The 26,806-nt window shown below is 48.0% G+C and overlaps 1 protein-coding gene across 1 annotated transcript; it reads right to left on the minus strand.

The window, feature by feature from the left end:
• Positions 1 to 1,199: 1,199 nt before the first annotated feature.
• Positions 1,200 to 21,536, minus strand: LOC132385511 (adiponectin receptor protein 1-like). Its single transcript, XM_059957640.1, has 7 exons — positions 20,512 to 21,536; positions 9,813 to 9,961; positions 9,124 to 9,295; positions 8,839 to 9,025; positions 8,000 to 8,187; positions 7,571 to 7,764; positions 1,200 to 2,020 (listed from the first exon to the last, which is right to left on the minus strand). Exons 2-7 carry the CDS (start codon positions 9,918 to 9,920, stop codon positions 1,892 to 1,894), a joined length of 978 nt encoding a protein of 325 aa, XP_059813623.1. The 5' UTR covers positions 9,921 to 9,961; positions 20,512 to 21,536; the 3' UTR covers positions 1,200 to 1,891.
• Positions 21,537 to 26,806: the final 5,270 nt, after the last annotated feature.

Here is a 26,806-nt window from a genome sequence, read left to right on the forward strand (position 1 = left end):
TAGCTTCTTTACCAGCCTATAATCACTTCCAGGGAGCTATGATCTCTCTGGACATCAACACTGTTGAGGGTCCTGCCACTAACTGTGCACTGTCTCCTCTGCAACACTTCACATTTGGTGGGTGAGACATGCTTGCCTGGCACCTGAAGTCATATCTGGTGAACTGGACAGGTGAGAATGACAGAGAGATCCAACAGTCAGGAAGGCAGTTCTGTAATGCTCCATGGAGAGTGAAGGGCATAATGAGGCACTGAAGAAGTCATGGTCACCCACCACAACCAAGGAAGACCCCAGATGTGATGACTATTTGTACCACTGGACTGGATATCCGAGTTGAGAAAGTGGAACTGCCCCAGGGCAACGGCTTTTTCACTTCAAAAATTTACCTGCAGAGGTTTCACTGCCATTGTCAGATACAACGGATAACCACCAAAGCCATCTAGTCACTTTCAGAGAGCTGTGGACTTGGACCCAGAGATCCCTCTGATCATCAACACCGTTTAGGGTCTTCCCATTAACCGTCTCTTCACTTTTGATCTCCCAAAGTGTAACACCTCACATTTGTCTGTGTTAAACTCCACCTGCCATTTCTCCCCCCATATCTGCAACTGATCAATATTCTTTACCAGTCTTCTATGCTGTTCACAACGCCACCTATCGTAATATCATTTGCAAACTTACAAACTTGTCTACGCTGTCTTCCAGACCACACACAACAGGCGACCCAGCACAGATCTTTGAGGAGCATCTCCAGTCATGGACCTCCAGCCAGACTAAATCCCATCAACCAGCACCCTTTGTTTTCCATGGTCAAGCTAATTCTGAATTCAGACAGTCATGTTACCCTGGATACTCTGCATCTATTCACCCAAAGTCCTGGTGGTACTGACACCTTGACTTATGTCCCCTTAACTTGCCCTGCTCCAGCCCCCCTGCTCTCTCCAGGACAGGCAGACCCCTGTTGCCTCTCTAGGTTGGTGACATGAGGGGGAGAAAGCATACTGAAGACCTGGGAGGGACGGAACGGATGCTTGAGGTCTGTAATTCCCTGTGGGGTGTGGCAGGAAGGGAACACACGTGGGGTTGCATGGGACACCAGGGTATCGATGATGCTAGCTCACAGACAAGGGGAATGGAGGTCACCGTGTAGGGAGGAAATGCCCCCCTGACATGTCCTGATTGGCCAGCCTCCTCTCTCTTGGCAAGCTCCCTGTCCAACACTCCCACTGCCCCTGGCACCACATTCCCACCCAGCAGGTCTTCTGTAAACAAAATGAGAGACAATTTGAATTCCAGTTCACAACAGCCAATATTTTTCTCTCTGCGCCTCGTTACAGTCCTGCCTACCACTTCCTTTCCCCCCTTGCCTTCTCTCAGTTCTCTATCTCTATTCCCCTCATCCCAGTCTCCATCTCTTCCTCCTTCTGTATCCCTGTCCTCCTCTCCTTCTCCGTGTCCTGCTTTCTCTCTCTCTCTCCCCCTCTCTCATTCTATGTCTCTCTCTCTCCCCCATCCCTATCTCTTTTTCTCTGTCCCACTCTCCCACTCTCTGCCGGTATTTCTCTTCCATCTGGCTCCATCCCTCCCCTCTCATACTTTTCTTTTGTCTCTCTTTCTCCTCATCTCTCTCTCCACTCATCTTTCTTTCCCTCCACTCACCCTTTCTCCCTCTGTCTGTCCATTTCTCCCCCTCTGTCTCTCCTGGTCACGCACTCTCTCGTTCTCTCTCTGGTTTTCGTTCTTTCTCTCTCCCCCCCCACTCTTCTTCATCCTCCTGTCTCTCTCTCCGTCTCCCATCTCCAATTTCTTTGTCCCTCTCTCTGTTCCCTCCAACAGCAACACCCACTCTCCCCTAAGCTTCAAGTGAGTCCATGGATCGATGGAGACCAGTTCACAGCACAGTGTTGGAGGAGCAGCCTGCACCAAGTGATGAGCGGAATTCCTGAAGCTGGGAGATTCCGTGAAGGTGAACGAGCGCTGCCGCTACCACAAGAACATGGAAAATCTGGTGCGAATGGAACTGTGGTAGAGAATACAACAATGGCGTTAGCAGGACGGCCACAAGCTTACAGTGTACATGTTTTAGTTTAGTGTAAAACACATAGGGAACAGAGTGGGACAGAGACAGACAGGGTGCCTTACACCTTACACACAGGGAGCACTGTAGCAAGACGGATGGGGTACGTTACGCACAGGGAGAACTGGAGCAAGCCAGACGGGGTGAGTTACCCACAGGGAGGACTGTATGGGGACAGACAGGGTGAGTTAAACAGACTGTGGCAAGCTGGATAGGGTGTGTTGCATACAGGGAGGACTGTAGTGAACTGATATGGTGTGTTACACATGGGGAAGACTGTGCAGGGACAGATGGGGGTATTACCTATTGGAACAGTCAGTACATTACACATGCTGGCAACTTGTTTTCAGGGGACAGAGTGTGGTAAATACAGGGGACAAGATTATAATGATCAAATAGCATCTTACATGCTGGGAACTGATTTATAGGAGACATTTGGCATGTTACACACAGTGCACTGGTTTATAGGAACGACAGTGTCTTACCACTGGTACAAATTTACAGGGTCACACAGTGTGTTATACACTTGAGTCTAGTATGCAGGGAACAGAAAGTGTGCTCTACATGAGGCATGAGTTTACAGGGATCAAACTTTGTTCTGTACGCTGAGCACTAATTTAATGGACACTAATACCTAACGCCACATTTTTATTTTACTTTATTTAGAGATACAGTGTGAAACAGGCCCTTCCAGCCCAACAAGCCTTGTTTAAAGGGGTAGGCAGTGGGCTACATGTTGGGTATCAGTTTACAGACTGGAACACGCTGGCCACTTATTTAGAGGCAACTGACAGTGTGTTATCCACAGGTCACTAGTCAACAGAGACAGAATGTGTGACACATTAGGCACCAGTTTACAGAGGCCCTGTAGCTTGTTACACCAGACATCCCACCTCTCCCGGAAGTTCCAGGAGTCTCCCGCATATTGATATCAGCTCCCTGATGCCCAGCAATCCGAGAGAGGGAGAGGGAGAGAGAGAGATGGCAGAGTGTTCTAAAAAAGCATACTTCACTCCAGACTACACTAAAGTGTACCCCTGCCTAATACGGGTCAAAAATAATGAGTGTTGCTCGCTGCCCTGTTTGCAACAGTGACTTTTCTATTGCCCATGGTGGGTTAAAATGTAGAAGACATGTTGAGGTGAGTTTAACAGGTGTCATTCATTCATTAGCATAGCTAACGTTATTTAAACTAGCTAGCTAGCTGCTAATGAGCTACTCTATTGCAGGCATCCCACCTCTCCAGGGAGTCTCCCACAAATTGATGGTGCTACCTCCATGAAGTGAGTTTTTGCTGGGTGGGATGTCTGTTACACGTGGGGAACTACACTCAATAACCACTTTATTAGGCTCCTCCTGTACCTAATAAAGTGGCCATCTGCTGTTGCAGCTCATCTACTTAATGTTTCAATCTGTTATGTGTTCAGAAATGCTCTTCTGCACACCACTGCTTTAAGTTCAAGATCAAGTCCAAGCCAGTAACCATCTAAGTTGCTTTCCTTGTCATTGCAAGAACTTTTTGGACATTGTTAACGTGGGATGCTGCAAGTTCGATTCACTGATTTGGGGGAGCTGTGTGGCTTCAGTCGTAGTGAGGACTAGGCCTCAGGGGCAGTGTTGCCCGTTCACAGACGTGTCTAAAGCCAGTGCACTCCACCAGGGCAGTGTGGAGCGGCATCCGGGCCGGAGTCAGTGCTGCCCTCCAGTGTTCACTCGGCAGAAGACAAGCTTATTGTAGTTGACTGCAGATTTCTGTGGCATTCATGGACTCAGGATCTGGACTATGTTTTGTGTGGCTGCATTTTACTGATATTCTACATGTGCTTGCTGTCTCGTATGTGCTATGTGTGCTTTGTGCTGTGTGTGACTGTTGGTAGTGTGTCTTGCACCATGGTCCCGGAGTAATGCTGTCTCATCTGGCTGTATTCATTAGTACCCATGTATGGTTGAATGAGAATTAAACTCGAATTGAATTGAATTATTGTCAGTCAACTGTACGCATGTAAACCACTGAATGAAACGTTCCTTCAGGCCAAGGTGCACAACACAGCACGTATAATCACATGCATAACATATGAAGTAATACTAGCACAAATAAATTAACAAATAATAAGGTGCATTTACGACACAAAAAAGTGGACAGTATGGCACTACCAGCGCTTCATACATTACGAGACCTGGGTGGTGGCCGGGAATTCAATCGTCTTACCATCTGGGGGAAGATGCTGTTTCTCATCCTAACAGTTCTTGTCATAATGCTCCTGCCCGGCGGTAGGGGATCAAAGAGATTGTTGGACGGATGGGAGGGATCGTTCACAATGCTAAGGGTCCCTGATAAATATCTCCAGTGGGTGGAAGGGAGACCTCAATCACCCCCTCAGTAGTCCTCACAATCCTTGGAAGTGAAGATGCTGCTGTGCTTTCTTGACTAAAGAGGTGATTTTGAGGGCCCACGTGAGATCATCCATTCTGTGCTCTCCCAGAAACTTGGTGCTCCCAACTCTCTCCACGGAGGAACCGTGTATGTACAGTGAAGAGTGGTCAGACTGCACCTTCCTAAAACATGGTTATTTAAATTATTGTTGCCCTCCTGTCAGCTTGAATCAGTCAGGCCATTCTCCTCAGACCTCTCTCATTAACAAGGCGTTTTCACCCACAGAACTACCGCTGTCTGGATGTTTGATTGTTTTTCGCACCACCATCTGTAAACTCTAGAGATTGTTGTGCTTGAAAATCCCAGGAGATCAGCAATTTCTGAGGTACTCAAGCCACTCTGGCAAGCACTAATATTAACTTCATGGTCAAAGTAACTTAAATCACATATCTTCCCCATTTTGATGTTTGTTCTGAAGAACAACTTGGTTTGGCCAAATACTAAAGTGTGCTCAGGGAGATCTTTAGCCTCTCGCTTCAGGAGTGTGTGGTATCCACCTGCTTCAAGCAGGCTTCAATTATTCCCGTGCCCAAGAAGGGCTTGGTGACCTGCCTCACCCAGTAGCCCTTACATCCATGATGATGAAGTGTTCTGAGAGGATAGCGATGAAACATATCAAATCGACTTTGATCCACTCCGGTTTGCCTACCAGTGCAGATGCCATTTCATTGTCTCTTCACTCAACCCTGAAACATCTGGACAGCAAAGATGCCTACATACACCAGGATGCTCTTTATCAACACCAGCTCAGCATTTAATACCATCATCCCCTGAAAACTCATCGAAGAGCTCCAAGACCTTAGCAGCAATACCTCCTCGTGCAATTGGATTCTGGATTTCCTCACTTCCAGACCCCAGTTAGTTCAGATTAGTTTACATCTCCATCAGCACAGGGGAGCCAGAAGGCTGTGTGCTTAACCTCCTGCTCTACACCTATGACTGTGTGCCTAAGCACAGCTCCAGTGCCATTGTGGGATCTACTGATTTTTCCATCCCCAGGTTCTTTTAGGAGTCCAAGGATGAGTAAAAACTTGTTGCTTCACAATTGTTCATTTCAAAGTTTAAACAAAAGAACAGATAAAACTAAAAGAATACAAAGAGAAAAACAAGAAAAAAGATTGTCATTTTTCAGAGTCTGACACTTATATACTCAGATCAGCCAAATTCCTGAGGTGAGTTAAAAGTCATGTGCCTATGCTGAAGGAGATAAACCATATGTAACTGTTGTACCGCTTTTCCATCAGTAGGTAGAGACAGACACCAAATATTGTGAAAAATATACCAGTTAAATAGGTTAGTAAGCGGCAATGGCTAAAAAATTTATTAATTCAACTAATATCTTATTAAAGCTTAAAAAATTGATTCCAACACCAGATTCAAGTTTGCTGATGATACCAGTGTTGTGGACTGAATCAAAGGTGGTCGTAACAACAATCTCTCACTCTATGTCAGCAACACCAAGGAGCTGATTATTGACATCAGGAATAGGGAACCAGAGGTCCTCAAGCCAGTCCTTCTCAGAGGATCAGAGGTAGAGAGGGTAAGCAACATTGAATTTCTCTGCGTTATTATTTTAGAGCCTGTCCTGGGCCCAGCACATAAGTGCAATTATGAAGAAAGCATGGTCGCGCCTCTACTTCCTTAGGAGTTTGTGGAGATTCAGCGTGACATCTAAAACTTTGACAAACTTCTATAGATGAGTGGTGACTGGCTGCATCACAAGCTGGTAAACAATGACCTATGCCCTTAAATAGAAAATCCTACAAAAAGGAGTGGATATGGCCTAGTTCATCATGGGTAAAGCCCTCCCCATCACTGAGCCAATCTACATGAAACGCTGTTACAGGAAAACAGCATCCATCATCAGCGACTCTCACTGCCCAGGTCATGCACTCTTCTTACTGCTGCCATCAGGAAGAAGGTACAGGAGCTTCAGGATTCACCAAAACGAGGTTCAGGAACAGTTATTGCCCCTCAACCAAAGTGGGGGATAACTTCACTTGCCCCAATTGTGACCTGTTCCCACTACCTATGGACTCGTTTTCAAGGACTCTTCATGTTCTCAATGTTTATTTATTTATTATTATTATTTCTTTTTGTATTTGCACAGCTTATTGTCTTCTGCACTCTGGTTGAATGTCCTAGTGAATGTCTTTCACTGATCTATCGATTTGTTGCATATGCCCACAAGAAAACAAATCTCAGAGTTGTATTGCTGACATATATGTACTTTGAAAATAAACGTTTTCGGAATTTTGAACTGAACCTCTGCACCATGTCTGCATGCTTTTATGCATCAAGTTGTTGCCACATAATTGGCTGAAAAGATATTCACATTAATGAGCAGGTGTACAGATATACCAAATGAGTGTACAAGGATCAGAGGCTGGACACAAGTCCCCAGGAGGTGTAAGTGCAGATGCTGGACACGTCCACAGGAGGTGTAAATGCAGATGCTGGACACAAGTCCACAGGGACAGATCCTGCGTGACACACTGGGGAATAGGTTATGGTGGGACTGACCATGTGTGACAAGCTGGGCATTAGTTTATGGGGACAGAGCCAGTGCAACATGCTGGGCACTAGTTTACGGGCACTGACCATGTGTGACATGCTGGGCGCTAGTTTACGGTGACATACCCTGTGTGACATGCTGGGCACTAGTTTATGGGGACAGAGTCTGTGTGACACGCTGGGCACTAGTTTACGGAAACAGACCCCGTGCGACACACTGGGCATCTTGCCCATCTCTATCAAGTCACCTCTCATCCTCCTTCTCTCCAAACTGAAAAGTCTTCGCTCACTCAAACTTCCCTCGTAAGACATGCTCTCTAATCCGGGCAGCATCCTGAAAAATCTCCTCTGTAAAGCTTCCACAAGCTTTCATAATGAGGTGAACAGGACTGAACACAATACTGCCACGTGTGGTCTAACCAGTGTTTTCTAGAGCTTTACTATTATTTTTTTGCTGTGAGCATTGAATAAAATGGCTGTCCCCTTGCAATTTGATTTCCTCATTGACTTCTGATCAATATCACCTTCAGATCCAATGTACTTACCCAGATATCGCACTTGCCGGGGAAGAGACGCTCAGGGACGCGAGCAGCATAGACGGCAACACCCACGATGTACAGGAAAGCCATGAGGAACAGCCAGCCCAGCTGTCCAACCGTCGCTGCTTTGATGAAGCCCTCGACAAACATGAAGTGAAGTGTGGGGACTAGTCCGCTCAGACCAAGACCCAGGAACACGCCTGTGGGAGTGAGAAGAGCTGTCAGCTCCTTTTCTCCCCATCCATCCTTCCCCTTTCCCCCCAAACCTTCTCCTCTCCCCATTTTCCTGCAACTCTCACCACCCCTTTCCCCCCCAATCCTTCCATTCTCTCTTCTTCCAACTCCCCAGACTCCTCAACCTCTGTCCCCTAACCTTCCTCCCTCCTCACCCTCCCTCCCCACATCACACACAGCTGCCCTGAGCCCAGCACTCACCCGCGCGCACGGCCCTGTACTGAGGGGTGGCAAAGCGGTCCCACTGAGATACCACGATGGCAGTGATGCCCAGCACACAGACGGTGATTAGGTAGATGAGCCGGGGCTGGGGGGAGCAGTAGAAGGAGTAGTATAACCAGGGTACGAAGCTGCCCATGATCAGCAACGCGATGCCTGAGTAATCCAACCTGCCAGCACAGCAAGGCCGAGTGAGTGGCGTGGTGAGCGTTATTCTGTATATAGACTGCCCCGAACCCCCGGATTAGATCCACACCTGGGGATCTTTTACTCTACATATAAAGACCCCTGGATTACACTCGCCCCATCACTGAACTGTTCCCACAACCTATGGACTCACCCTTCATCTCGTCTTCTCGATATTTATTTATTATTATTATTTCTTTTCTATTTGCAGAGTTTGCTGTCATTTGCACACGGGTTGTTTGTTCATCCTGTTCGATGCAGTCTTTCGTCGAACCTATTGCACTTCTTGGATATATTGTGTAAGCCCACAAGAAATTGAACATTAGGACAGCATACACAAAATGCTGGTGGAACACAGCAGGCCAGGCAGCATCTGTAAGGAGAAGCACTGTCAACGTTTCGGGCCGAGACCCTTCATCACGTTGACAGTGCTTCTCCCTATAGATGCTGCCTGTCCTGCTGTGTTCAATCAGCATTTTGTGTGTGTTGTTTGAATTTCCAGCATCTGCAGATTTCCTCATGTTTGCTAATGAATGTTAGGGGTATTTTATGCATAAACCCCTCTAAACTTTAGATGCCACCCTGTGTACCTCAGTGACCCCCACAGTGCCAGCCGGAACCATTTGCGGACTCACTTGGAGAAGGTGCGTGAAACTGTCTCGGAGTGGCAGTAGACGGTGTGGAAGAGCCAGGAGAAGCAGAGGCACAGGATGGCGCCCAGAAAGAACATGCCGAAGACCACCTTCTCCTGCACAGGGGCCACAAAGTTGACGTTGGGCTGCAACATGTATCCCACTCCGAAGAAAAGGAAGAACAGGAAGCCTGAGGAAGAGAGAAAGAGGGCGAGGCCGAGTTAACGGAGCAGAACGGTGCCTCCCCGAGTCCGGCACACCCTGGCGGTGGGAGCGACTCTCAGGTACCTAGTAGGTGGGTCCAGATGTTCCCCGTCTCAGTGTGCAGCCTGAAGATGCTGTAGAAACAGGCACGGAATGAGGGCATCGGCGGCCGATGACCATGGAGCAGGAAATCATTGTCTTGCAGCCAGTCGGGCAGGACATCGTGTGGGATCACATGCCACCTGCCCTCCCAAACCTGCAGAGAGCGGGGGGGGGGAACAGGGGGGAGTGGGTGGGAGAGAGGGTAGGGGAGGGAGGGGGTGTGGTAGCAGAGATAGGTTGGGTGGTGGTGGCGGAGTTAGGGGAGGGGGAGGGGGGAGGAGAGGGATGGAAGGGGAGCGTTGGGGAGGGGTGAGAAAGAGAACAGGGAGTAAGTACCATCTCATTTGATTAAGTGGCACAATTATACCACCTCTGGTCACCGAACCACTGCTTCCCCTCCTCAACCCACTGTCCAAACTCCCTGGGTTCACCCCTCCCTGTCCCTCCCCACATACGTTCTCTCCTCCGCATCCACATTCTATACCCTCCTCTGTCCCACTCCCTACATACAGTCACGATGAAGGGACTCGTGCTCATTTCCATCTGTAGATGCTGCCTGGCCTGCTGAGATCCTCCAGTTTTTTGCGTGTGATCCAACAACTGGTAGAAATCTGCTTGTATCTCCACAGTATATTTGACATCAATTTTGATAAAAGTCACGGTGGTCTTACCTTGAAGACAAACTCCTCCATCTTCTCCATGGCGTGGTGAGCCTGCTGAGGCAGGGTCAGGACTTGTAGATGGTCCATCCCCTCCTCCTCCACCCCTTGTTCCGGCATGATCCAATCCGTCGTGCTGCCTGCAGAGGAGTCAGGGAGCCCTGTCACACATTGGGAGAGCTGCCTTGAGACATGCGTCACTAAGGAACCTTGTCAGCCAAGATACGCCCTCTTGCTACAAGCGTCAAAAGGGAAAATCCACATTCAGCAATTCATGAACAGCCTCTTCCCCTCTACCACCAGATTTCTGAACAGACAATGAATCTCATTATTCCTTTTTTAAAACTTTTTTTGTAATTTATAGTAATTTTACAGTACTGTCTTAGTTACGTGCAAAAGGCACATATAGCTAGGGTGCCTACAACTTTTGCACTTTACTGTGGTAATTTTATGTATTGCACTGGTACACTGCCACAAAAAAAACAGATTTCATAACATATATGAGTGATGGTAAACCTGATTCTGATCTGGGTCACTATTGTGTACTGAGAGTGGGAAGGCGGCTGAGTGAAGGGAGTGGAAAACACCAGAGTAACAATCAATAAACCAAATAGTCTTCCCTGGTGTCTCAGGGCTGGGTATGTCTGCACATGCACTACCCACCCCACACTCTCTTTCTCTGCCACCCCTCCCGCAGCGCTCCACCCTCACCATGCCCAACATCCTTTGTTCCTACCACTCACTCTCCACTCCACATTGACAAATACAGTACTGTGTAAAAAGTCTTAGGCACCCTAGCTATATATTGTATATGTGTCTTTTGCGTTGTATCTCGCGACACTGTAATGCTGCCATCAGGGAACAACTACAGGAGCCTCAGGACTCTCACTGCCAGGTTCATGAACAGTTATTACCCCTGAAACGTCAGCCTCTTGAACGAGTGGGGATAACGTCCCTCACCCGTCACCGAACCGTTCCCTCAACATATGGATTCACTTTCAAGGAGCCTTCATCTCATGTTCTTAATATTTATTTATTATGATAATTTCCTTTCCATTTGCACAGCTTGTTGTCTTTTTCACATTGATTGTAGGTCCGTCCTTTGATTCTATTACGGTTTTTGAATTTACTGAGAATGCCCACAAGAAAATGAATCTCAGGGTTGTACATGGTGAAATATATGTACTTTGGGTGATAATAAATCTGATTTTGACCCCACCACTGAAAAGTTCCACTCTCACGCCAGTACTGGTCAGGAATTTCACCGGGTGAGAGGGGACTGCCATTCAGCCCATCACAACCCAACCTAACCCCATCTTCCAGCACTAGGTGTACCGTTCCCCAGGTCTTCAGGAAGACACACAGATGCTGAGATCCTTCCTCTGTTATACACTAAAGATCTAGATGTGGTTGACATAAGTTGAATTTTTGATAATATTGGAATCTGAATTCATGTACGAACAATGAATTGAATTGTAAACAAGAGAGATTCAGCAGATGCTGGAAATCCAAATCAACACACACAAAATGCTGGAGGAACTCAACAGGTCAGGCAGCATCTATGGAAACTGCATTGTTTGTTATTGTCACACATGCACCGAGGTATAGTGAAAAACTGCATGCCATCCGTACAGAGCTTTTCATTACAACTGTGCATTGAGGTTGTACAGAATGCAGAATAAAGTGTTAGAGTTACAGAGAAAGTGCTTTGCAGGCAGATTGTGAGGTCAAGAGTCCATCTTATCATACTAGGAAACCATTCAATAATCTGACAGCTGTCCTTGAGCCTGGTGGTACATGCTTTCAGGGGAGGGGAGGGGAGGGGAGGAGAGAGTGTCTGGGGTGGGTGGGGATCTTTGATTATATGGGCAGCTTTATGAGGCAGTAAGAGGCATAGACGACGTCCACAGAGGGGAGGCTGTCAGAATCAGGATTATTGTCACTGACAGTCATGAACTTGGTTGTTTTGCAGTAGCAGTACAATGCAAAACCACAATTACAAGTTACAATAAGAAATATAAAACAAGTAAGTAGTGTGAAAAGAGAGAAATGTATTGTGACAGTATTTGTTGCCTCACAGCCCATTCACAGATCTGATGGTTGAGGAGAAGAAGCAGTTCGAGCTCCTGTACCTCCTCCCTGGTGATGGGAACGTCCTTAATAATGATGCCACCTTCGTGAAGCATGGCCTTTTGAAGATATCTGTAATGGTGGGAGGTCTGTTCCCATGATGGAGCTGAGTGAATGTGCAATCCTCTTCAGCTTTGGCCAATCCTCTGCATTGGAGCCTCCGTAACACAGTGACGCAAACAGTCAGGATGCTCTCCAAGGTTCAGCTGTAGAAATTTTCTAGACTCTTTGGTGACATATCAAAACTCCTCTCTTAACGTAACTACTAGCAGACCTTCGTAATTGCATCAATCTGTTGGGCCCAGGATAGATCTTCACAGATGGTGAAGCCAGGAACTTGAAGCTGATCACTCTTCCCACTGCTTATCCCTCGACGGTTAGTGTGTGTTCTTGCAAATTCCTCTTTCTGAAGTCCACAATCAAGTCCTTGGTCTTACTGACGTTGAGTGCAATACCACAACTTGCTCCTGTAGGCCCCCTCATCACTATCTGACATTCTGTCAACAATAGCTGACACCTTGATTCATTTATAAACGCTGCTTGAGCTGTGCTGAGCCACACAGTCGTGGATGTAGAGGGAGTCGAGCAGTGGGCTAAGCACGCATCCTTGAGGGGCAACGGTGTTGACTGTCAGTGAGATTTTATTTCCAATCCACACTGTGATCTCCCGGTGAGGATCCACAGCTGCAGAGGGAGGTAGAGGCCAGGTTCTGAAGCTTTTGATTAGTATTGAGGGGATGATGGATGATTGTATTGAACAACTCAGTCTAATGTAGATCACAAACTAGAGAAAATCTGCAGATACTGGAAATCAAGCTAGCCACACAAAATGCTGGAGGAACTCAGCAGCCCAGGCAACATCTATGGAGAAGAGTGAACAGTCAATGTTTCAGGCCGAGACCCTTCATCAGGACTGGAGAAAAAGAGATGAGAAGTCAGAGTAAGAAGGTGTCGGGGGGGGGGGGGGGGTGTAGGAGACGAGGAAGTACAAGGGTGTAGATGCTATGTGAAACCAGGAGAAGGGTAGGGGTGAAGTAAAGATCTGGGAAGTTGATTGTTTAAAGAGGTAAAGGGCTGGAGGAGTGGGAAATCTGATAGGAGAAGACAGAAGACCATGGAAGAAAGGGAAGGGGGAGGAGAACCACAGGGAGGAGATGGACAGGTATGGAGATACGATGAGAGAGGGAAATGGGAATGTGGAATGGAAAATGGAAGGGGGGGGGGCAAATTAGCAGAAGTTTGAGAAATCGAGTTCATGCCAGCAGGTTGGCGGCTAGCCAGACAGAATATAAAGAGTTGTTCCTCACACCTGAATGTGGCCTCATTGCGGCAGCGGAGGAGGCAATGGAGTGACATGCCGGAACGGGAATAGGAATTGTAATGGGTGGCTACCGGGAGATACTGCTTTTTTCTTTGGCATGGCCGAAATGTTTTTCCAATCTACGTTGGGTCTTACCAATATACAAGAGGCCACACCAGGAGCACCAGATATAGAAGATGACCCCAACAGATGAAGTGTCACCTCACTGGAATGATGGTTTAGAGTGCTGAATGGTAGTGAGGGAGGAGCTGTAGGGGCAGGTGTGGCACTTGTTCTGCTTGTAAGGGTAAGTACCAGGAGGGAGATCAGTGGGGAAGGACAAATGGACAAGGGAGCAGTAAGTAGGGATGAGGGGGTAGGGAAAGATGTGTTTGGTGGTGGGATCCCGTTGGAGATGGCAGAAAGTCGGCAGATATAAAGAATCATGTGCTGGACATGGAGGCTAGGTATTGCCGTTGTCCAAGTGGTACAAGGCTGAGTGAAAAGCCAGTGAGATTGCATCCTCTGTAGAACTGTCGTAGCAGTAGCAAATTGCAGCAGGTCCAGGTCTTTGCTTGGGTAGGATTCTAATTTGCTCAGGTTGCTTCTAGCAATGACCAACCTCTCAAAGCACCTTATCACAGTAGATGTGATGCTCCTGGGTGGTAGTTGCTGAGGAAACTCACCCTACTCTTCTTGGGCACCAATATGATTGATTGCTGTGTCCACAACTGTCTGCAATGCCCTTCTGTCTCAGGCAGAGCAGTTGCTGTACCCAGCATTAAGCTACCAGATGTTATTGATCAGCCAGTAAGATGGACAGAGCAATGGCAATGGAATGTAGGCAGGGAAATTGATTAAAAACACGAGTAAGTCTCTAAATGCTGGAAATCCAAAGTAACAACAGAAGATCCTGGAGGAACTCACCAGGTCAGGTAGAAGTTAGGGAAATTAATAGATAGTTGACATTTCCGCTTGAAACCCTGGTTCAGGATTGAGAAGGAAGTGGAAGGATGCTAGAATAAAAAAGTTGTGGGGGGAATGGAGAAAGAGACTAGCTGGAAGGTGATAGGTGAAGCCAGGTGGGTGGGAAAGGTAAGGGTGGAGAAGAAGGAATCTGATGGGAGAGGAGGATGGACCACAGGAGAAGGTGGAGGGGGGGACGGACCCTGGGGGAAGTAATAGGCAGGTGAGAAGAGATAGAAAGTTGGAGAGGGGAATAAAGTAAGGGGAGGTGGGAGAAGCAAAATTTGGAGAAATTGATGTTCAAGCCACCAGGCTGGAGGCTACCCAGACAGAATGTAAGGAGTTGCTCCTCCAACTTGTGAGTGACCTGATCTTGGCACGAGCAGCCATGGACCGACACGTCAGAACAGCAACGAGAATGGGAATTAAAACGTTCGGCTACAGGGAGCCGCTTGTGCTGGATGGTTCAGAGATACTCGATGAAGTGTTTGCATATCCACCCCATCTACACCCCTCATGATCTTACACACATCAGTCTCCTTTGCTCCAATGCATAACATTCTAGCCGGTCCAACTTCTCCCTATAACTCAGTCCCTCAAGTCCTGGCAACGTCCTTGTAAATCTCCTCTGCACTCTTTCCAGCTTAATTGCGCATTTACTCTAGCAGAGCAACTAGAACTGTACAAGTTATTCCAAGGCAGCCTGACCAGCGTCTTCTACAACTGCAACTTCACATCCCAACTTCAGTGCCCTGACTAATGAAGGCCAGTGTGCCCAAGCCTTCTTCAACCGGCCTGTCCACCTCACTTTCAGGGATATTATGAGAGGATAAATCATGGGAAATGTTCCTGATGTGTCTAAAGCTCGAGGGAATACAGAACTGTACAAAAGTCTCAGGCACATACAGATAGCCAGGGTGCCTGAGACTTGTACACTGTACTATATTTGGCAAGGTGGAGTGGAGATTGAGTTGTAAATGTAGCAGGAGCGAAGAATAATGGGAATGGTGAGGGTGGAGCGCCGCAGGAAGGGGGTGGGACAGGTGGCAGAGGAGTGCCGGGGAGGTGGTTGGTGAGGGTGCAGATGCACCCAGCCCTGAGACACCAGGCAAGGTCATTTGATTCCAATCAATTGGTTTATTGATTATTACAGAATGTCTCTCTGGTGCCTGCCACTCCCTCTCTCCCCCTTTCCCCTTCTCCAACCATGATTTCCCTCTTTTTGCTCCTTTCCTACTCTCAGTCCACAATATGAGAATCAGGTTTATCATTCCTCACGTCCTGTTTTGTGGCATAACAGTGCAATATATAAAATTACTGCAGTGCTGTGCATGAACAGCATAGGTGGGATCCTTCATAACGTCTCTGGCCCTTTTCTAGCACCTTTCTGCTCGTGTGCTTGATGGCAGGTAGGCCGGTGCTGGTGATGCACTGAAGTTTTGACTACACGTCGTAGAGTTTTCCTGTCCACTACAGTGCAGGTTCTGTACCATGCAATGATGCAGCATGTTAGGATGCTCTCTCCTTCACATCTGCCGAAGGTTGTGAGCATAGCTCTCTACAAGCATCTATGACAATAAACTTGACTCTGGCGACGTACATCTCTCTGTGGGGAATGGATGTTTCCCCCACTGTGCCACATTGAGATCTTTTCCTGACCGAGAATCACTGGACCAGATGGTCTTGCAGTGACACGAGGTTTCCCTGACTGCCCCAAAACCGAGAAGACAAACTCATCACTGTCGAGTCACGTACGGGCAAAGCAGTTTCCTGTCACTTAAGGACATAGAGGAACTGGATCATCCTGTCACAACAATCCAATCGTTTTGCATTTACACATGTTAAAATTACAGACTTGATTAGTTTAGGGACTCCATGGTAGTGCTGCAATCAGCCTTACAGCGCCAGCGATCACTTCTCAGGGGTCCCGCCGCAGTCTCCTGTGACAGTGAGAGTTTCCACCGGGTGCTCCGGTTTCCTCTCTCATTCCAAAGACGTTCAGGTTAGTGAGTCGTGGGCATACTATGCGGCTGTTGGAAATGGGGCGACACTTATGGGCTCTCCCTAGCACATCCTTGGACGGTGTTGGTGAGTAATAGAAAACGAAGCATTCCACGTACGTCTCGATGTACATGTGACAAATAAGACTAATACAATCTCTTATAAAAATTTAAATCCCCCATTTTAGCTCAGAGGTATCTAAGTGGACGTAGGTAGCTACTGGAAAGATCGGGGGATCTGGCACAAAGCAGGAGTTAATGTCTGGGGGTAGATCAGGCAGGGTCACTTTGAATGGTGGGACACACACACACAATACCGGTGGAACCCAGCAGGTCAGTCAGGTCTATAGAGGAGAATAAACAGTCAATACTTCAGGCCAAGGCCCTTCATCAGGACCGTGTCTGCAGAATCTCAAGTCGCTAATCCAGTTGTTAATAAATTCAACGGTCTAGACGCCAGTTACTAAGTTTCTTACAGCAGCCTATTTAGAATCACTGGGGCTGCCCCAAGACCCATCGGTAAACCCGAGCTGAGGGAAAAGACCATCACCTGTCTGGAAGACTGGGTGGGAGAATGACGACCCTCCTGTCAAGAGCCACGGAGGCTGCAGCATAGAGACTGGCCTTTGGAGAGGAGTGAACATCACAAATAGCCTGTCCGGCTACAACAATGGACAAGAAACCTCACCAGTGCCTCTACTCGCTCAGGGTTACAGGTAAGTCTGCATCGACCCTCACCAATTGTATCGATTCACCAGAGAAAGTATCCCATCCAGATGCATCGTGGTTTGGTACGGCAACTGAGGCCACAGGAAACCTCAGAGTGTTGTGCACACAGCTCAGCTCCTCACAGAAACCAGCCTCACCTCCACAGAATGCCTGTGGAGGGGAACTAAGAGTTGACATTTCAGTCCCTTCATCAGGGCTGGAAAGGAAGGAGGCAGAAGCCAGAATAAGCGGCTGGGGGGCAGGAGGAGGCATAGATAGCTGGTTGTTGATAGGTGACACCAGGTGAGGGGTAAGGATGAAGTTGGATGACGAAGAAGGAATCTCCCCTCCATGGACTCTGCCTGTGCTCCTCACTAATGCAGTGAAGATTCCAACCAACCCAAACACCTCCCATCGAGCAGAAAACGCAAGTCTGAAAGCACATACCACTGTTATCAGACTCGAACAGTCCTCTAGTACAATAAAATGGACTCTTAACCTTCCAATGTACCTTGTTCAATTCTCTCACCTCGTCTGTCTGCACTGCAGTTTTGAACCGTAACACTTTATTCTGCAATGTGCCGTCATCTTACCTCAACACACTAATGCAAAACAACATCATCTTTAAGGATGGCATGCAAAGTTTTTCCATTTGCACGTGACAATAATAAATCAAGAAATGTCGTGAGATGCTTTGCTCCCATCATACCCCCAGGCTCCAAAATCCCCATGTCCCACTAAAATCAGAATCAGGCTTAATATAATTGGCATATTTTGTAAAGTTTGATGTTTTATGGCAGCAGTACATTGCAATTGTTATGTGCCACGTCGTATGACGTGGGTGATGGTGGTCTTTCATAACCATGATTGTTCTTTGCAAATATTTCTACAAAAGTGGCCTTCTTCTGGGCAGTGACTTTACAAGACGGGTGACCCCAGCCATTATCAATACTCTTCAGAGATTGTCTGCCTGGTGTCAGTGGTCGCATAAGCAGGACTTGTGGGGTGCATCAGCTGCTCATGTGACTATCCACAATCCTGATCGAGGGCTAAGCAGGTGCCACACCTTCCCCGAGGGTGACCTTACGCCTCCTTTGGTAGATTTCCACCCTGCCACCCCATCTTCCAATACATAATTAAAAATACTAGAAACTACACTAAGTACAAACAGTCTTTGGCACATATACATACATAGCTGGGCTGCCTATGACTTTTGCGCAGTACTCCAGTAATTTTATGCATTGCACTGTACTGCTGCTGCTAAAAAGAAATTTCATGACATGTGAGTGGTGATATTTGGGTCTCTATTGTGGGAAGGGGGCAGAGACCCGGGAATCATGGTTGGGAAAAAGGGAGGGAGTGGGATACACCAGAGACATTCTGTAGCGATCAATAAACCAACTGTTTCGAATCAAATTACCTTGCCTGGTGTCTCAGGGTTGACTGTGTCTACACCCGTGACACCTCCCATCCCTGACTCTCTCTCTGCCACCTGACCCACATGCATCCCGCGGCGCTCCACCCTCACCATTCCCAACATCCTTTACTACCGCCAGATTCAGAAACTAGCTGTCTGTTCACATTGACAAATACAGTACTGTGCAAAGGTCTCAGTCACACAAGCTGTATATATGTGCACAGTACTGTATAAAATCATCTCAATTAAAGAGGTAAATCAAAAAGAGAATACCAAGGTAGTATTCATTTCATTGTCCATTCAGAAATCTGATGGCAGAGGGGAAGAATCGAGTGTGTCTCTGTAGGCTCCTGTATCTCCTTGATGGTAGCAACGAGAAGAGGGTGTTTCCTGGGTGATAAAGTCCTTAATGACAGATACCACATTGTTCCTTGAAGATGGCCTGGATGCTGGTGAGGCTACCAGACCGTGATGCAGACCATTAGAATGCTCTCCACAGTATATCTGTGGAAGTGTCTGTTGACATACCAATTCTCCTCAAAGTCCTAATGAAACATACCCACTGTCACGCCTTCATTGTAGCTGCATCAATATGTTAGGCCAAGAATAGATCTTCAGAGATGTTGACACCCAGGAACATAAAATTGCTAACCCTCTCCACTGCTGATTCCTTGTGTTACCATTTCAGAATCCACAATCAATTCTTTGGTCTTACTGATGCTGAGTGGAAGGTTGTTGCTGCAATACTACTCAACCAGCTGATTTATTTCACTCCTGTTTGAGATGCTATCTCGTCTGTCATCATCAATTTTAGCCACAGTCTTGGGTGCAGAAGGAGGAGAGCAGTGGGCTAAGCACATATCCCTGAGATGCACCAGTGTTGATTATCAGTGAAGAGGAGATGTTATTTCTGATCTGCACAGACTGAGGTTTTCAGGAAGTCAATGATCCAGTTGCAGAGGGAAGCACAAGGGCCCAGGTTTTGGAGTTTTTTGATTAAAATTTATTGTGTTACACTCTGAGTTGCAGTCATTGAGCAGCAGCCTAATGTATTAGTACTGTCCAGGTGATACAAGGCCGAGTGGAGAGTGAGTGAGCTTGCATCCCTATTGCAGCAATAAGCAAACTGCTGTGGGTCTAGGTCCAGGAAATGATTCTAGCAATGACCAACCTCTCAAAGCATTTCACACAGTAGATGTGAGTGCACTAGACGATAGCCATTGAGGCAGCTCACCCTGCTCTTCCTGGGCACTGGCTTTGAAGGAACTTGAAAATGCTCAGTCTTTCCACTTCTGATCCCTCGATGAGACTGTTGAGTGTTTCCACAACTTCCCATTCCTGAAGTCCACCAGAGATTTTACTGATGTTGAGCGCAGGGCTGGTGCTGTGACACCAACTAGTTGATCTGTCTCTATTATGTACGCCTTCTCATTACCATCTGAAATTCTGCCCCTGGCCAATTTATAGATGGTGATTGAACTGTGCCCACTCACATGGTCGTGGGTGTAGAAAGAGTAGAGGACTAGGCTAAGCACACATCCTTGAGAGGTGAGAGATGTTATTTCTAATTCGCACAGACTCCTGGTGAGGAAGTCAGGAATACAGTTGCAGAAGAGGATACAGTGCCCCAGGTTTTGGAATTTGCAGATTAGAGCTAAGGGCTTGATTTTATCTGCTGAGTGACCTTCCCACCATCACGTTCCACCTCAGGGCAACGTGGAGGTGCTGAGCAGTGTAATCAACAGGCACGAATAGCGCACCCTGATGATTGTGGGAGATTTCAACCAGACCCGCTTGAAGAAGTCTTTGAACAACTACGACCAATCTTTAGCCCATACCCCTCTAAACCTTTCCCATCCATATACCTGTCCAATTATATTTTAAAAATCGTTATATCTTATCAGATAAACTCTGCTCTAAATCCTCTATATCTTGCAAGAGATGGACAAATACAGTGAATAGAGCTCGCTATCTATTGGGTAGCACACCTATCAATCTTCCTCAGGTCCCACCCGCAGATCAAGACCCTCGTCTTCGATTGGTTCCAATTCGCAGCCAATCATCCCAAAGAGCCCTCTTAACTGCCGCCAACACTGTGAGGAGAGGGTCAATAACGGAGCCGTAACCGGAGAGACAAGCCCCACCGTGCATGATCTGAACGGTCCGAAGGGGACCGCTACAAGCACGCACCTTCTCCGACACCAGAGCAGCTCAGACCGGTACGGCAAGCAACGAGCGGGACATTCGTTCAGAGGCCGATGGGGAACCGCTTCCGAATGGCATCAGGCGCTGTGCCCAGAGGGCGGACAATGGCAGCAGAGACGGACAGCTACATCGGCCAATCGGGAGAAGGCGGAGGCGGAATCGATGCTCCCAGTGGCCAAGGTGTCAAATTGACGTCGCCCTCTGTAAAAGAAGATCAATAAAGGACGGGATGTCATTTCATTGACAGTTACTTCAACCAATAGAAATTTAGAAAGGCGGGCTCCCAATTGCAGAGGAGTCAGATTGGTCAGTGGCGAACCAATCGCCATAGTCTAGAGGTTTTCTTGCGCGTGAATTCAAATGTTGTCCGTTTGGCAGTTGGGGTCGCCACCGCAATCCCGACTCCACAACCGAACCAACATCTTTATTTATGGGAGTCTTCCACAGAAACCTTGGTCGGTTGACTTAAAAGGTGCAGCCCTGATCCGTGGTGCCTTCTGAAAGAAAATGTCTCTCTCAGGTTTGGGATAGTCCGTCTACCCGGCCAAGCCGGTGTCGATCTTCTCGGCTGGGCCCCCCACCCCACACGCGCACCAATGTCCGCCCCGGAGCCGGGGAGCAGAGCCTGTGGCCGACTCACTGGCTGGGCGGCGTGCGGGGTGGGAAGTGTCACAGAAAATAGAGAAAACCCTCCCAACCCAACATTCCTGCCCCTCCCGCGGCACCTTCGAGACCATCACTCGCCAATTCCTCCGTCTCAACTGTTCTTCCACAGATGCTGCCTGACTCGCTCAGCTGCTCCACTATTTCTGTTGGTAATTTCTAAGCTCCTTCCTATAGGCCGCCACAGCCATCAATATCCTGGAGTACCGCCCACCTCCCACGGGCGCTTCGCTTCCATTGGTTCGGACCCACCGTCAATCCCAAAGCCCTCGCCTCGTCGCGAGCAGCGAAGCGTCGTGTTCATGGCGCGTGGACGGAAGGGAGCGCGCGCTCATTCGGCGTGTCCGTGCACGAGGGAATGTCCGTGAGTCGGGGTTGTGGGCGGCGCGTGTCCGTGAGTCGGGGTTGTGGGGGGCGCGTGTCCGTGAGTCGGGGTTGTGGGCGGCGCGTGTCCGTGAGTCGGGGTTGTGGGCGGCGCGTGTCCGTGAGTCGGAGTTGTGGGCGGCGCGTGTCCGTGAGTCGGGGTTGTGGGTGAGGAGGAGGGATGCGCGTGTCCGTGAGTCGGGGTTGTGGGCGGCGCGTGTCCGTGAGTCGGGGTTGTGGGCGGCGCGTGTCCGTGAGTCGGGGTTGTGGGTGAGGAGGAGGGATGCGCGTGTCCGTGAGTCGGGGTTGTGGGCGGCGCGTGTCCGTGAGTCGGGGTTGTGGGTGAGGAGGAGGGATGCGCGTGTCCGTGAGTCGGGGTTGTGGGCGGCGCGTGTCCGTGAGTCGGGATTGGAAGAGTTAACGCGCGTGTCCGTGAGTCGGGGTTGTGGGGGTGAGCGAGTCCGTGAGTCGGGGTTGTGGGTGAGGAGGAGGGATGCGCGTGTCCGTGAGTCGGGGTTGTGGGCGGCGCGTGTCCGTGAGTCGGGGTTGTGGGGGGCGCGTGTCCGTGAGTCGGGATTGGAAGAGTTAACGCGCGTGTCCGTGAGTCGGGGTTGTGGGGGTGAGCGAGTCCGTGAGTCGGGGTTGTGGGTGAGGAGGAGGGATGCGCGTGTCCGTGAGTCGGGGTTGTGGGTGAGGAGGAGGGATGCGCGTGTCCGTGAGTCGGGGTTGTGGGTGAGGAGGAGGGATGCGCGTGTCCGTGAGTCGGGGTTGTGGGGGGCGCGTGTCCGTGAGTCGGGATTGGAAGAGTTAACGCGCGTGTCCGTGAGTCGGGGTTGTGGGGGTGAGCGAGTCCGTGAGTCGGGGTTGTGGGTGAGGAGGAGGGATGCGCGTGTCCGTGAGTCGGGGTTGTGGGTGAGGAGGAGGGATGCGCGTGTCCGTGAGTCGGGGTTGTGGGTGAGGAGGAGGGATGCGCGTGTCCGTGAGTCGGGGTTGTGGGGGGTGAGCGAGTCCGTGAGTCGGGGTTGTGGGTGAGGAGGAGGGATGCGCGTGTCCGTGAGTTGGGGTTGTGGGGGGGGCGTGCCCGTGATCCGGGATTGGAAGTTAACGCGCGTGCCCGTGATCCGGGATTGGAAGAGTTAACGCGCGTGTCCGTGAGACGGAGTTGTGGGGGCGCGTGCCCGTGACCCGGGATTGGAAGAGTTAACGCGCGTGTCCGTGAGACGGAGTTGTGGGGGCGCGTGCCCGTGACCCGGGATTGGAAGAGCGAACACGCGTGATCGTGAGTTGCGCGTTCCCGAACGCCAGCATCCTCCACCCAGCGTGGACAGACAGGGAGCCGGGAGGGGCGAACCAGGGTGGTGGGTCAGGACCTCGAGTTCCTTTGGTGGGAGGGGTGTTTGGAAATAAGGAGGGTAAACACGGTTATAGCGGGTGAAGGGACAGCCAGCAAGGTAGAACATCCGTTAGAGAGAGACCGGGTTTCATCAGTTCCTCCCTGGTTGACTGGGTGCTAGAGGATTCGAGATGACCTGTGGCAAGGCGACCGCAAATTTTTGGCACCAACCCAATTGGACTGGAGACTGAGTAGATCGATGGGTTGCTACGCCGGTAGATAGCGGGGTTTACTGAGTTAAGTTCAGTGGGGATAAAGGGAGTTTTGACAAAATTAATATTTAAACGACACAAATATGAAAAGTTTAGGGGAATATTGGGGTTGAAGATTTATTTTCACGCGGGGGTGGTGAAGAGTTAATGGTGTATTGATAAAAGTTGGTGAGGGCCCATAAGACCATAATACACAGAACCAGAATTAGGTCATTCGTCCCATCGAGTCTGCTCCGCCATTCCATCATGGCCGATCCCAGATCCCACTCAACCCCATTCACCTGTCTTCTCACCATATCCATTAATGCCCTGACCGATCAGGAAAATATCAACTTGTGCCTTAGATAGACCCACGGACTTGGCCTCCACCACAGTCTGTGGCAGAGCATTTCACAGATTCACAAATCTCTGGCTGAAGAAAAAAACCTTAGCTCTGGATACCCCCACCATAGGAAACATCCTCTCCATATCCACACTATCTAGTCCTTTCAACATTCAGTAGATTTCAATGAGATCCCCATGCATTCTTCTAAATTCCAGTGAGTACAGGCCCAAAGCTGCCAAACACTCCTCATATGTTAACCCCTTCATTTCTGGAATTAACCTCATGAACCTCCCCTGAGCTCTCTCCAAGGACAACCTATAATTTCTGAGATGTGGAGTCCAAAACTGTTGACAATACTCTCGGGTGTGGCCGTACCAGTGTCTTATAAAGGCTCAGCATTTTCTCCGTGTTTTTATATTCTATTCCCCTTGAAATAAATGTCAACATTGCATTTGCTTTCTTTACCACAGACTCAACCTGTAAATTAACCTTCTGGGAGTCTTGCATAAGTGCTCCTAAGTCCATCTGCACCTCTGATGTTTGAATTTTCTTGTCATTTAGATTATAGTCTGCAGTATTGTTCCTTTTACCAAAATGCATTATTGTTTATTTCCCAACATGATTCCATCTGCTACTGTTTTTGCCCATACTCCCAATTTGTCCATCCTGTTGCAATCATATTGTTTCCTCAGCACTACCTACCCCTCCACCAGCTTTGTATCATCTGTAAACTTTGCCACAAATCATCAATTCCATTATCCAAATCTTTGATTAACAATGTGAAAAGTAGCAATTCTAGTACTGACCTGAGGAACATCACTAGTCACTGGCAGCTTACCATAAATGGTCCCTTTTATTCCCACTAGCTGCCTCCTGCCTGTCAGCCATTCCTCTATGCATGCCATTATCTTTCCTGTAATGCCGTAGCATTTTATCTTGTTTAGCAGCCTCATGTGTGACTCCTTATTAAATGCCTTCTGAAAATCCAAATAAATTACATCCACTGCCTCTCCTTTGTCCACCCTGCTTGATACTTCCTCAGAGAATTCCATCTATTCCAGATGACTTATCCATCTTAAGACCTTTTAGTTTGACTAGCACTTTTTCCTTTGTAATAGCAGTGACACTCACTCCTACTCCGACACTCACAGTCCTCTGGCACACTGCTAGTGTCTTCCTCAGTGAAGACTGATGCAGAGTACTGATTAAGTTCATCTGCCATTTCTTTGTCCCCCATTACTATCTCATCAGCATTATTTTCCAGTAATCCAATATCAACTCTCACCTCCCTTTTACTTTTTGTATAACTGACAAAAGAACTTTTGGTATCCTGCTTTATATTGGCTACTTGCTCTCATATTTCATCTTTTCATTATAGCTTTGTTAGTTGCCTTTTATTGGATTTTAAAAGCTTCCCAATCATCCAACTTCCCACTCACATTTGCTTCCTTTCCTTGGCTTTTATGCAGTCCTTGTCAGCCATGGTTGCCTACCCCTACCGTTTGAGAACTTCTTCCTCTGCAGGTCATATCTGTCCTGCATCTTGTGAGCTATTCTGTAGAAACATCAGTCATCTCTGCCTGCCATCATCCCCACCAGTATCCTCCTCCAATCGACCTGGGCAAGCTCCTTTCTCATGCCTCTGTGATTTCCTTTATTCTATTGCGATACTGATACATGTCACTTATGCATTTCCCTCTCAATGCAGTATGAATGCAATCATATTGTGATCACTGTGTCCTAAACATTCCTTTACACTAAGCCCCTTAGTAAGATCTGGGTTATTACTCAATACCCAATCTAAGATAGCCTTACCCTGAGTATGTTCAAGCACAGGGTGCTCTTAAAAAGCCATCTCATAGGCATTCAACAAGTTCCCTCTCTTGTGATCCATTGTTGACCTGATTTTCCCAGTTTCCTTGCATATTGAAGTTCCCCTTGCAATTATGACATTACCCTCATTTTGTGACAGCTCCCTTTGCAATCTCAACCTCACATCTTGGCTACTATTTGGAGAACTATATGTGATTCCCAGAATGACTTTTTTTTACCCTTGCAGTTTCTTAACTCCACCCATAATGATTCAACATTCTCCGATCTTATGTCACCTCTTTCTAAAGATGTAATTCCATCTCTTACCAACAGAGCCGCACCATCGTCTATGCCTTCCTGCCTGTCCTTTCCATACAAAATACATCCTTAGATGGGTCAATAGGGATGTGCTAAATTTCTTTAACCTTTGGGGGAAGTAAAGGAGTTGTTGAGCTATCTTGGACGTGGTGTCTCCGTGCTTAGACCAGAACAAGTTATTGCTGATAGTCACTCCTAGGAATAGTTAAGCTGTCATGTAAAATGCTAGAGGAACTCAGCAGGGTAAGCAGCATCTATGGAGAGGAATAAACCGTTAATGTTTTGCAGAAAACTTTCATAAATCTTGGTTCTTTATTCCACTCTGTAGATGCTGCCTGACCTGCTGAGCTTCTCCAGCACCCTGTGTGTGTTCCTCTGGATTTCCAGCATCTACAGAATCTCTATCTTCATTGTCTGAAGTTCTCTGAGAGCCTATATCCATGCTGCAGCCTCTGTGTCTGTCTACAGTTTAAATGTGAGAGGTTTTCTCCTCCTACCCCTTCAGGCAATAGTTCCAGGTGGGGTGGGAGTAAAGACTTTATAAAGACACTCGTAACCGCACAGAATTATTCAGTCTTCACCAACCAGAAGCCCTGGATGAACCAAGAGATCAGCAGGACTAGTGACCTAATAAAATACAAGAGGTCCAGTTATAACCTCCAGAAAGCCATCTGACATTCAAAGTGGCAATTTCTGACCAACTGGAATCACTGAAGGATGCTTGACAGCTGTGGCAGGGCTTGAATGCTATTATGTCCCGCAAAATAAAACCAAGTGACATACAAGGTTTTGCTCTCATGAGCTCAAGTAAATATTTTAGTTTCAAAGTAAATATACATAAAGGTAAGTGTGGTCTATGGGTTGAGATGTCAGGTTGGAGAAATGCCAATTTCATTGTGGTATCAGGAGAGATCTGGCTAATATGGATTGGGATAGGCTGTTTTTGGCAAAGGTGTATTTGGTGAGTGGAGGCCTTCAGAAGCTAAATGTTTAAGAGCACAAAACTCATATGTGTCTCAGAATAAAAGGTAAAGATACTGTAACAGGTTTTGGGAACCTTGGTTTTAAGAGATATTGAGGCCCTCAAAGGAGGTATAGCAGGTAGGAAAAAATTATGTGCTTCTGGAGCATAAGAAATACAAGAAAACCCTTGAGAAAGAAATCAGGACGGCTAAAGGAGCCCTGAGGTTGCCC

Source organism: Hypanus sabinus (assembly GCF_030144855.1).
Source record: "Hypanus sabinus isolate sHypSab1 chromosome 24 unlocalized genomic scaffold, sHypSab1.hap1 SUPER_24_unloc_4, whole genome shotgun sequence".
Lineage (NCBI taxonomy): Eukaryota > Metazoa > Chordata > Chondrichthyes > Myliobatiformes > Dasyatidae > Hypanus > Hypanus sabinus.

Bases quoted from the DNA above. Each gene is read 5' to 3' on its own strand.
- LOC132385511 (XM_059957640.1), bottom strand. From the start codon at position 9,920: ATGCCGGAACAAGGGGTGGAGGAGGAGGGGATGGACCATCTACAAGTC. The intron at 8,188-8,838 runs GTGAGTCCGCAA...CTGTGCTGGCAG, and splicing joins GTTTCACGCACCTTCTCCAA to GTTGGATTACTCAGGCATCG. The intron at 2,021-7,570 runs GTAAGTACATTG...TCTCTACCACAG, and splicing joins CCGGCAAGTGCGATATCTGG to TTCCATTCGCACCAGATTTT.